The sequence below is a fragment of the Urtica dioica genome, chromosome 1, assembly GCF_054948205.1.
Source record: "Urtica dioica subsp. dioica isolate 48M chromosome 1, U.dioica_male_clone48M_v1_H2, whole genome shotgun sequence".
Lineage (NCBI taxonomy): Eukaryota > Viridiplantae > Streptophyta > Magnoliopsida > Rosales > Urticaceae > Urtica > Urtica dioica.
The window spans coordinates 31,735,367-31,747,748 of NC_142756.1; the positions used below are offsets into that span (position 1 = coordinate 31,735,367).

At 38.7% G+C, this 12,382-nt stretch overlaps 1 protein-coding gene across 1 annotated transcript; it reads right to left on the minus strand.

Annotated features, from left to right (window-relative positions):
- Nucleotides 1–9,651: 9,651 nt before the first annotated feature.
- On the minus strand, nt 9,652–10,539 carry LOC149407892 (uncharacterized). The gene has a single exon (XM_089622520.1). It carries the CDS (start codon nt 10,537–10,539, stop codon nt 9,652–9,654), a length of 888 nt encoding a protein of 295 aa, XP_089478646.1.
- Between the last annotated feature and the right edge of the window lie 1,843 nt (nt 10,540–12,382).

Genomic DNA, 12,382 nt, shown 5'->3' on the forward strand with positions numbered 1-12,382 from the left:
GGTAACTAGTATAATACTATGTTCATTTGCTTTGAGATAGGCAGGACAGTTCTTTTTATCGGCCTTGTGAGGTCTCTTCTTAGTTCCAGAGGCGGAGCTTTTTGCTCAGTCGTATGTGCCTCTCCTTGATTCCTCTTTCTCTTAGTGGGACCTATAGCAGTGTGAAGTTCCTTCATAAGCTTTGTAACAGTGTACTCTAGCTTGTTTATGGAGTAGTTCATCTTGGAGGTATCAAGAGATACGGGGAGAGTTTCTAAGATTATATCTATGACATTCTTCCCATCAATCTCAGATCCTAGGATTTCCATTTTATTCAGAAAACTAATGATCAGTATCATAAAGTCTCAAACAGGAGCCCTAGCCTTCATATGACAGTTCATAAACTGTCGGACTGCTTGTTGCCTTTCTTGACGCCTTTACCCTCCAAACATCTCATGGAGATTGTTGAGCATGTCGGCGGTAGTCTCGATGTCACAATGTTGTTATTGCAACACATTGTTCATTGATGCTAAGATATAGCACATCACAATCTCATCGGAGCAGAGCCAGGCCGCCAAGGCGTATTTGTCCTCTTGAGTCGAATCATCATTCGTCAGAGGAGGACACGGGGTGGTGAGTACCTATTTGTGCTTGTTAAAGGTAGGTATTATGTCGAGGTTATGTTTCCAATTAACGTAGTTTTCGTTTTCGAGTTTGTTCGAGGAAAGGATGAAAGAGAGAGAGTTGGGAGACATTTTGCCTATAAACGTTGAAACAAGTTTATGATTAGTCGTTGGTTTAGGATTTAAGTTTCTTTAAGACTTGATAAAATCCAAAGCTGTTATAAACCAAACGATAATTTACTCCCTCAAGAGAAGGCCGCAAAAAATCTCCATTTATAAGTAAATGACACATCATTAATGCATAGCGAAGATGTCAATACACCAATTTTGACTAGCCACCTTTTAAATTTGTTTGATCACTCACATCCTTTCGCAGAGCCTCGAGGGAGGATTACTAGGGATTGAGTCTAAGTGTGTAACCAACCACTTAGTACAAAAGATCGACTTTGAAAAAACAATCCGCCGAGGGGAGGTCTTGTCTCATCGTCTTACTCTCGGACTTAGCTCATTGAGCAATGATCGAAGCAAAAACGCCTTAGAGTACTCCCATTTAAGAGAGAGCCACAAGAGCGGCTCTTAGTCTCACGTTAATTGCTTCTTTCATTAGTGTTGGGGATCGTGGGTTACAAACAACAAGTATAACCCTCCCACTTAGTTTTTGGAGTTGGTACATCGACTCTTATAAGTTCGGAAACGGTTTCCTAGTTATAGAGCGGACAACTAGAAAAGAATCCTAGAAGTTCATGTTCAGAGTAATGTTAATGCATAAAGGCACAAGGGACATACTCGGATCTTTTCCTATTTTCTATTCGGGGAAAGTGCATGAGGGAAGTGTGAACTTCAACTCACTCGAACACTTGGAAGTTTGAGATTACACATCTTTTTATTTTTAGGCTTGTCTACAAGGAGACCTCCCACTCAAATTTTCAAGAGCATATAGATTTTGAACATATGTGATATAGATATAGTTTTGAAAAGATTTTGAAAACTTATTTGATTTGGATGACAAAATATTTTCAAGTTTGAAAACGAAAACGGTTTTTCAAGATTCAAACTAGTTTTGTAAAAATCAATTTCAATTAAACTTTCAAAAATCAAAACATTTTAATCTTTCACATCCTGTTTATAAACTTACGAAAAACATTTTTTCTCAAGAAATTTTTCTCATTAGAGTAGTATGACTCATGGTAGTGGGGCTGAAAATCCGGATTTCTAGAAAACTGGACTTTCGGAACAGCCGTGCACCTCGGAGTAAAATTTCCATAACTGGCGGCTCCGATGTCCTTTTGAGCCAAAACCGATGGCATTGGAAAGAGGACATACAGAGCTTTAATTTAATTCAAGAATCATTAAATTTAGATTTCGGAGTAGAGAGTTATGCCACTTTTACTGCGGATTTTACTCCAGCTCGAAGAAAAAGAAATAATTAAAGTTTTGTCTTTGTAGTTGCGAAAAAGAATCGAGTGTAACGGAACGTTTTAGGAAGTTGTTAAGGCTTTTATTTGTGTTTTATTAGCAAGGTAATAACATGGTATAAAAGAAAAAAAAACAAGTATAAAACGATTCAAGTAAATAAAAGAACTAGCAAGACAAGAAAACTAGTTACAAAATTTACTCGAAATTTTCTCAAACTTAAAAACACGCACTACTACAAAAACATTGATTCTAATGTGTTTTAATTACATCCCAAACTCATAGAAAATCAACATGATTTTTAATTTAAATGCAAGAGCAATAAATTAAAAAAAATCTAAGATAGCAATTCTAAGTTGTCACAAAATTAGTAAACTTTCGAAAACGATTTTCAAGCTCATAATTTTTAATACATGTACATGCATATCTTTGACCATAGCTCTGATACCATTTGTTGGAATTGATTTAGGGTTTAAAAAAATGTTTATTTTAAAAAATTTTCTTTTAACTAGTAAAACGTTTTTACAAACCTAGACAAAGAGCAAGTACACGTAAATAAAAACTATTATGAGCATAATTAATTTACTAACCTTTTAGAAGCTTGAACGTTGATGAGCCTTCGGAAGGTTGAAAACGTTTGTCTCCCTCGCAGTACGTCTCTCTTCTTTCCTCGTCAACTCGAGCAACCACGATGGTTTCTATCACAAGAATCGCTCGAGAAAAAAGGAATTAGTGAGTGGGCACTTTTAAACACGACGACTCGAGAACAAGTCTCAGAGTCGAAGAGCTAAAACCACTAGGTCAAATGAGGACCTAGGTGCCAAAACAAAAACTGAAAATAACTAGAGAGAGAGAGAGGAGATCGGCCACAAGGTCTAGAGAGAGAGTCTCTCAATCTCTAACTTATGTGGAATGAATGAAATGAGAGGAATGAGGTGAGGTATTTATAGGAGGAGGATTACCTTCAAAAGGTAGTTTCCTCATACCCCTTGCACGTCCAAATGAGCTTATAGAAGCCTTTGGATTTGTTTCCTCATTTGCTTTCTCTTTTAGTGGGCCGAAATTGCACTTTCCTTCTAGAGGAAATTTGTTTCCTCTTTTTGTTTTGGCAAGTATCTTCATACATTAATGCACAAAATAAACTCTCTTTCCCACTATGGCATGAACGAAATTCAGCGTTATTTTCCTTGGGTTAGACGAAATTTGAGCTTCTAGATGTTTCTTAATTTGTTCATGACAACATAAGGAAAGCCCATTAAGAATTTTCAAGTAAAATTCTATGAAATGAAATTAATCCTCAAGGCCCAAATTCTTTAAGTTGGCCGTGTGATTTAAATTTTATTTGTCATCATATGACAATGTCAAAAAAAATTATTGACATTCATTTCATCCTATGTCTAAAAAGACAAAAATTCTTTTGACAATTTTCACAAAACTTGTCTCGTTCTTGTTTTGACTTAGCTTCTAGTTTAACTATTCCTACTCGATATGATTTGCGACAGTGACCTCATGGATACAAATGACAAAGCTTGAGCTAAACACTTAGACTCAAAAGTTCACAAACATTTTCCAAGTTTAGCTTAATGTCAACTGACTCTACTAAAGAGTTGACACTGAAAATCTCTCGGTTCAAATTAATTTATTTTCTACTCAAGAATTCAACCAAATTATGATTAGCGGATCCACTGAATATTATCTATGTTTACCCTTCATGAATATCATCAGCTAGTCGGGATTTACGAAATTACCATTTTACCCTTCTAGTTGTTATTTCCTCAACTCATTTGTCGCTTGTGAATAAGTTACAAACAATGTATTGACGAGGAGCTAACAAGTCACATTGTTTCACATCCAAAAGAGTCAGGACTCAATTTGGACACTGGCCAGTTCATTTATTCACACTCCAAGGAACAAAGCATGAGGTGATACACAATCTTGTACATGAATTCCATATCTATGAGAACTTCACAAAGTTACTCATGACATCTTCACAACTTAGTACTTCACCAATAGGCCCTGTTCAGAATCACATAGTGAGTCCGAACTCTGACTTTCTCAAATGAGAATACGTAAGCTATGAAATGGCATGTCTCATTTCAGGATTAAGTTAAGCATGATGCAATTCATACGTAGTGACTTCGAGACATAAGAGGTTAAATGATTTGTTCTTATTTTGTCTCTAGAAGTGCACTGGTCAATTCAGTACCTTCGGAAGATACCTAGAAGAACTATAGAGTCTCCAACTCTCAATGCCCCATAACCAGACATCATAGATTCTTCTAACAATCGTACTGAGGTCAATAGTCCTTTGACCCTTAGATTGCGAATATATCGTTTTAAGTAAACTACGAAGAGCTTGTTCATGCAAATCTACATTTGTCTCTTCGTATGTTGTTAATTTTGTTTATGGACTAAGGAATAATGTTTCAACTTTTTATTAATGAATAAGCAATTACAAGCAAGAGTCTTCGTGAGAATTTATTACATCAAATGTATGAAATAAAGACTACAACTCTTCTTGTGGGCACCATCGACAACACGTAACTGATCAGAGAGCAGTCGGAGGATTGTACGATGCTATCCATGATATCATGGATCACGAGGATTTCGACGACTTTGTGGATCTGACCCCGAGTGAGGTGCGTGCAGAGGAGCAAGTCGAAGACCTATTCGCGGAGTTGGAAGCGGAATTGTACCATGGATCCAAAGAATTTTCATCTTTGTCATTTTTGGTTTCATTGATGCACATCAAAGTCACGAACCATTGGACGAACAAGTCGTTCACAGAACCCTTGCAACTCTTGAAAAAGTCTCATCCAGCTGGTAACCGAATTCCGAAAAAGCACTACGAAGCAAAAGCGACACTAAAGCGCTTTGGCATGGGGTACGAGATGATCGACGATTGCACAAACGACTGCATCTTGTTCAAAAAAGATCTCGAGAAAGCTGAAGATCAAGTATGAGAGCTCTCTGTTTTTTGATCCAAGAAGTGTGCGCATTACGGGATGATGAAACCGATAGTATTAGACGATAAGCAGAAAGAGATGGCGGAGTGGTACATCTATACCAATTGCAGTGAAATGGATCCATATTTGATGTAAGTTATCGATCTATGTGTTTCTCTAAGTTATCTCATTGTTTTATACATGTTTGAGTAATGTTTTGAGCAACAGTGAGCATTAGGAACTGCTAAGAGAAACATAGTTGATGATATCAACGATGCGCATATGAAAGAATTCCAAGTTTAGTTTGCGAAAAAGGTAAATAAAGCTCATTACATTTTTGGATAGCATATCTCACACGTATTTATCAATGCTTTGTTTTGTAACTAGATTTACGATCTAAAAGCTAGTGGCACTGACGTCTCAGAAGAACTCTACGCATTATCTGATGGGTCCTTTCAAATCGCTCATCAATTTCCAAGCTGCCTGGTTAACGGCGTCAAGTTCATCACTCGTCGTCGTGCTAATCAACGAATTACTCAAAACAGTGGTGTATGAGTACGTTTTCTACGGTCGTCATCGTGCTGAATTATAGGCATAATTGTCGTGTCGTATTATTCAAATGCATTTGGTATGGTGAAAAGTATGATGCGAGGAGAAGACTGCACGATTATAGGATTAGTGGAACGACAAGTGCTTATATTGTGAAAGAATGGTTTAATGATGAGCCGTACATACTCGCGACTTAATCGAAACAAGTCTTTTACATAAAAGATCTTGTCAAAGGCAGCGAATGGGAAATAGTTGAGGAATGCAATCATCGAGGGATTTGGGACATTCTTGAAGTTAACGCCACCACATCGGCCTTAGTTCCATTGACAACACAACTGTCAGACATCGATCTTTTGAATCTTCAACACGAAACAGCTGAAACTTTGCTCGTTACCGATGTTGACGACGATGAAGAAGGCGACAATGAAGACGATGAGCAGCGCATCATTATTTAGGGAGAAGATGTCGATGTCGATATAGAAGATGATACTAACATTATATCGAGTGATGACGATGAATGAGTAGGATTTCTTTTTTTAATTGTTTATTTTGATTAAACAAATAACTTTTTACTCATATTGTGTTTATCTTATAGGATGTTGATGGCCGCTGGAGCGGGTGGAGGCGAGGATCCCTCACAGACACCGGGATCCGTTGGTTTGAAGGCTACACGGGGACCGACGACTTGCGCCACATCTGAGAAAGCAGTCAGAGGGGTTAAAGGTGCGAAAGTTGTGGGCTACGATCCAGTACAGCAGGTGTTTTATCAGACTATTAGGGAAACGAAAAAGAAGATCAGAGTATTCTCCATGCGTCTGAGAGTCTATATACGCGGCTCGATTCTGATGCACATTTCTAGTTGTCCAGATGTATCGCCTCAGTCTATCGACACTATCTTGATCGGACTCCATAATGTGTTTACTTTGGTGTACAGAGATCCCGAGACTGGAGAGGAACGCTCAGCAGATTGCTATCGAGCCGATATTGACGCTGCTATAATTGGTGATGCAAAGCGAATTTTCCGTAACGCAAAGTAAAAATTATCGAGGAAGTTCAGAATCAAATTCTGAAGCCAAAAGGATCTCGCCAAACAAGAAACGTCAAAGGGTGTGAGTCAAATGATTGGGAGGAGATGATAGAGAGGTTTGAGTCAGAAGAGTTTAGGATAATATTTTTAAAGAAATTGGTATCCTCTATAAGCTCGAATTAACTCAATTTACGTTTTGCAGAAATCGTCTGAATGCAACAAAGAAAATCAGAAGAAGAAGAAGAAGAAGAAGACAAAAAGTCAACAAGGGTCAATATCTTTCTTGGCTCGTCGTCGGATGCAAGTAAGCTGTTGATTCATAAAATTGTAATTGCAATATTAATAGTTATATATTAACACGTTGCGTATAGTTTTATTAATATTTGCACATGAGAGAAGATGGGACCTTGGGCTCCGCACTAGAGACGTGGCAGCACTACCACGAAGACGACAAAGGACATGGACAACCGAAGACACAAAAGCCCTCTACGTAAGTTGTAATGTCTTATTAATTTGATCATGTTAATTATTTATTAATTAGTATTTGATAAGCTTTATTGGTTTTTTTATCACATTTGTAAAGGAACAAATCCAGAGTCAAATGGCGGATATTCAACGGCAAGCCGAGGAAGAAGGCACAGAGGTGCACATCGATGACGTAGAGCGGACAACCATGCATTTAGTTCTCGGACAGCGTCGAGACTGGGAAACAGGGAGAGGTCCCACAATCCCAATGGAAGCTTTGCTCCTCACTGCAGCTCAGGACGCGAGCTCGTCATCAGGTTCGTCCTCCCGCACTCGGCACGATCCAGTTATCAGCGAGTTGCAGTCCACGCTGCAAGCCCAGCATGCCATGATGGAGCAGATGCAGCGACAGATCTTCGAGCTCACACAGAACATGAGACCGGGTCAGCTGTCGCCCTCGACGCCGCAACCTCAGACTACGCCGCTACCAGCTATAAGGGCTGATGGCCAAATGCCACCTTCGGTCGAATTTCAGCGAGAGCGTCTTAGCGGCAGCAGCGCAAGAGGAGGCATCAACGCATCCCGAGGGAGAGGCGGAAGATGATCAGCCACGGTGGATAAGTAGTACCAAGCGCGCAAGAAATAGTTTTATTTTTATCGAACGTGCATAATATTTATTATTTTATGTTACGCTTTATTGTTATCGAACGTGTATAATATTTTCTATTACGTCATAAAAGAAATTTATCTTCTAATTCGAATTTTTATTTTGATTATTACGTATTTAGTAAATATTAATTTTATTTAAAAAAAATTAAACTAATATTGGATGCGAGTCCAATGGTTCGCATCAAATGATCATGGATGCGACTTGTCGCATCCAAAAGTCCGAACTTTTTGATGCGACTATTTATATGCGACTTGTCGAATCTATTTGTGCATCCAAAAGTATTTCAGGTTGCGGGAATTTATACATTTTGGATGCGACTAGTCGCATCCAATACTCTACCCGCTATAACGCGGGAACGTATTGGATGCGACCAGTCGAATCCAAAAGTCTTTCCTGCGCTGTTGTCGCATCAAAAGTCGCATTTAATTTGACTTTTGCATAATAGTCAAAGTTTAGTTAATTATAATTAATTAACTATTGATTTTATTAATTACAATTAAATTAACAACTTATAAAATTAATAGTTAATTAATTATAATTGATAAAACATTGATTATTTAATCAATAATAAATTTGATATCGATGTGACTTAATTGCTTATAAATTAAAAAAAAAAAAAAAACTATTTGATCATGGTGTCTTTAAAACAATATCCTAATTACTCGAGCAATACTGGTATACTCGTTGAACTAAACAAAAATCTTATTTTAAAATTAGTATATGCATAGTAATGTAGTTATTGGCTTTCACAAAGCCATACGGACAAGACAAATATTCATCAAGTTTTCAGCTAGAGCCATTAAAATTTAAAACTAGGGTTGTGATGAAACGCTCGTTTAATGGCATTTAAAATAATGAAGTTAGTTCGATGAAAGTTAACATGAGATGTACATACTACATGCATACATACATACATATCCATATATGTATAAGTTGGTCCCCCAAGAATTTGACGATATCTATGGACTCCCAGACAAGGTTCGAACGGGTTGGATGTCTGAATATTATTTAATTTAAATATTAATACCTACGTATATATTTGCTGCGTTGTAGATTAAATTGTTTAAACACACAGATATCTTAGCGTTTCATTGCAATTTAGTTCGAGTTCGTTATAATTTTAGCTGATAACATTATAGATAAATGAGTAATATATAGTGCATGAAATTAACAACTAAATTGACAATTTGGGATAATGTTAAGTGTATCTTATTATTCAATAGCGGTTAGGAAAACCTAAAATATGATCAAGGGCTTAAATGTCAATTGCGTTGGAATCTTGATGGTTCCATTTATTCAAACTTTAGTTGTCCATGTTAATTTTAAATTTTGGTAGGGCAATGTAGTTTAATAACCAATACAAATATTCATGTTTTGAAAATAGTTAACGTTTGCAAATTTTTTGAAAAATAGTCAAACAGCCTATGTGGCATAAATGATAGCTAATAAAAATTACTTTTTTTTAGCACAAGAAGAATCTAAGTTTTATTGCCTTCTAATGGAATCGGCGGACTCCACCTTGATAATGTTTGAGATACATTTGGGCGGATAAGAATACCACGATGCAGGTACAAGAGAATTTAAATTAAATTGAGCAAGAATGTGTGCCGCCATGTCGCCATCTCTTTTCACAAACCTCAGGCACTAGTTGGTGCGTCTCGTCGTCCCGTCGATGTCTTCGGTGAGGAAGCCACTCTCGTCCGCCGCCGATACCTGCAGCCGGAGGACGGACACAGCCTCCTTGGAATTAAACTCCAGTTCACACGGCGTTAGTCCCCAGGCTTTAGCAAAGGTTAGGCCTTCGCGAATAGCTTCCACCTCTGCCTCCAGGACCGACCTCCCCTTCGGTCTCGCCTTGCTGAATGCTGCTACAAAATTTCCCCTTTTATTGGGAATGCAGCCTCCCAGCCCCATGGTGGTCCCGCTGGTTGGAAACGCCGCGTCCACGTTCACCTTCCAGCGGCGCAGTTGAGGAGGATTTCACGACGTCGGGTCCCGGGCATGCCTCTCTTGGTTGGGCTGGGTGTTGTGGTGCTTGAATGCATCTATCAAATTCCTCGCCCGAGAAAAAGCATGACGAAAATCACACCGGGCCTCATGGATAAAGCTATTCCTTTGGTTCCAGATTTCCCAGAGAAGAACACGAAGAAGGGAAAACTCCTCGGACGACATGGACTTTGCAACTTCCATTATTATGTCCCGGAATTTCCAATTAGGATTAGTGTCGCGGAGGTGCTCGAAAGGCGAGTTGGACCAGGCTTCCTCACCATCGGACAGAAGATGAGCGCGTGAACAGAGGACTCGATCGTGCATCCACACTGCTGACAGGTCGGGGCCACCGGGACATGATGGCACGCTAAGTTTCCACGTGTGAGGATGAACTCCTTGCAGGCTCGCCATATGAAGACTTTGATCTTGGGGGGTGTCCAGCAGCCATGTCTTAACCCACAGCTCATCAGGATTTTTGTGGGAGGGGCCGGCCTCCACATATGCCTCCCTATCTCCCCTGGCAATATGGTCACCAGTACAAACAGAATAAATGTCTTGTATGCCAAAATGCCATATAATGGAATCCGATTTATTACAGCTAGGTCTAGCCAAAGAGAGAATTTTTTCAGCTTCGAACGGAAGGAGGGACTCGCGGATCAACCAGGTGTTCCATCCTCCCGAATAAAAAATAAGCTCGTCGACTATCGCGCTCGGTCTTAGTCTCATCGGGGATTGCACGCTGAAATTGGACGGCGAAGGAATCCATTTGTCACCATAAATCCGGATACTCGTTCCATTTCCCACTATCCACCTCCATCCTTTGTTGAGCAGCTCGATCCCCGAGGCTTCTCCAGACGTACGAGCAACCAGAATTAACATTCCCCTCAACAATCGATGAGTTGGGGGTAGTATTTGCCCGCAATTACTATTGCAGCCAAGGATTGAGGCACTCTAGCTAATCTCCGCACCTGTTTAGCCAAAAGCGCCTGGTTGAAATAGTTAGGATTCTTGCCCACGAGAAGATTTATTTTTAAATTTCGTTGAAATATTAATAAAAATAAGTTTTGACATTTATAATCTATTTGTATTGAAAGCATTATCTACTATTGCAAATAGTTACAACAAACGTTCATCAATCCTTAGTCTCCGTATTAAACCGAGTCACGTGCTAGGCACCTGAGTTCGGGCGGTGAACTAAAACAAGGTCGGTGACTGATACAAGCCTACGTAGCTGTATCTAGAGTCACATATGTGGAACGCAAGCGAAGGTTTATCCCTTAGTGAAGCATTCTACAGTTGTGGTAAGTGTACGATCCGGACAGACTTTGGTTATGGATGTGTCGTGTAAGGACCATTACGACGCACCAAGCAGGGTCACTATGATGGTCACAGTGAGACTTGATCTAAATTCTAAAGTGTTTATGGACTTCTAGATCTTGTTACTTAGTTATTTGATTCATCACGTAAAAGGCCAATTGAGGTTGCATAAACAGATGTTTTGGGAACTCGGGACTTGATCGGAGAAGGGACGTGTTTCACAGATACGGAATCCGGCCTCCAGAAAGAAGGTAAACGTTCTCTCACCTAAGGGTAGATTCCAGAACCGATAGATTGCGCGCACTCTCGAAGTAAGTAACGTTCAAGAGAATCTTTCGCTGGGGAAGCAACAATGCTTAGGGCTCATATGTATGAGAAAGGTATAACGTAATAATTGACCTCTTCTCGATACGGGTTGAACCTGCAGGATCTTGATCACTTACTGGCTATATCAGTGGACACTCGTCACGATGAGTAAATATAATTCCAGTATTAAAGTTGAGTTCATTCTTAGCTTACACGGTGGAATATTGACTAAGATTAGACGAATCGATCAATAAAGAGAAAGGACTATTTCGTCTTTTTGATCGGATTCGATAAGCTTCAACTACTGGGTCCATAGTCCCCGATTCGGCTTCGATAAAGACGAATAAGAACTTTCTAATAATAATGTTTTAATTATAATCTCACATGTTGTAATATGATTAGCAGCATACATTCGGAAATTTGTCTATTTGTCGAATTAACTATTTATAATGGAATTAATTATTCGTTGTTGGATCAAGTAAATAATTAATTGAATTTTGAATTGGGCCATATGGACATTGCAAAATTCGAAATTCCTTGGCCCATGGAGAAGCAATTAATTTGTCCATACCCAAAGTGGGTATATTGGGAAAACGCCCAACTTTTCTCTTTCATTATTTAAATCAAGAGAGAATAATATTTAAACGGAAATAAGATATTTGCCTTTATTCTCTCTATATTTAAATTCCTAATATCTAGGAGATAATAATAGATTTGATATTATCTCACTATTTAAAAGGGAATAAGGTATTGTCTTTTTTTCATAGATTCCTTATTTAAAGGAAGATATCATGGAATCATATATCCTAGATTATGATCTAAGGGTTAAGAGAGAATGTAGGAATTTAAATAAAGATCTAACAGTTGATCTTTAATTGGAGACTAGGGTTTCCTAAAACCTCTCCATTCCACTACTATAAATAGGGGTTCAATGGAAGAGAAAATGAGGTACCTAATTGCTCTAGAATTTTTCGTTCATTCAATCTCTGTGGTGGACGAAAATTTCTCTCTCTCCCTTGCCCTTGGAACTCCGTGATTCCAATCCCATAAACACGGTGCGACCTGATTCATTGTTCGAGGTCGTAGTGAGATAAAGATT

Bases quoted from the DNA above. Each gene is read 5' to 3' on its own strand.
- LOC149407892 (XM_089622520.1), bottom strand. From the start codon at position 10,539: ATGTTAATTCTGGTTGCTCGTACGTCTGGAGAAGCCTCGGGGATCGAG.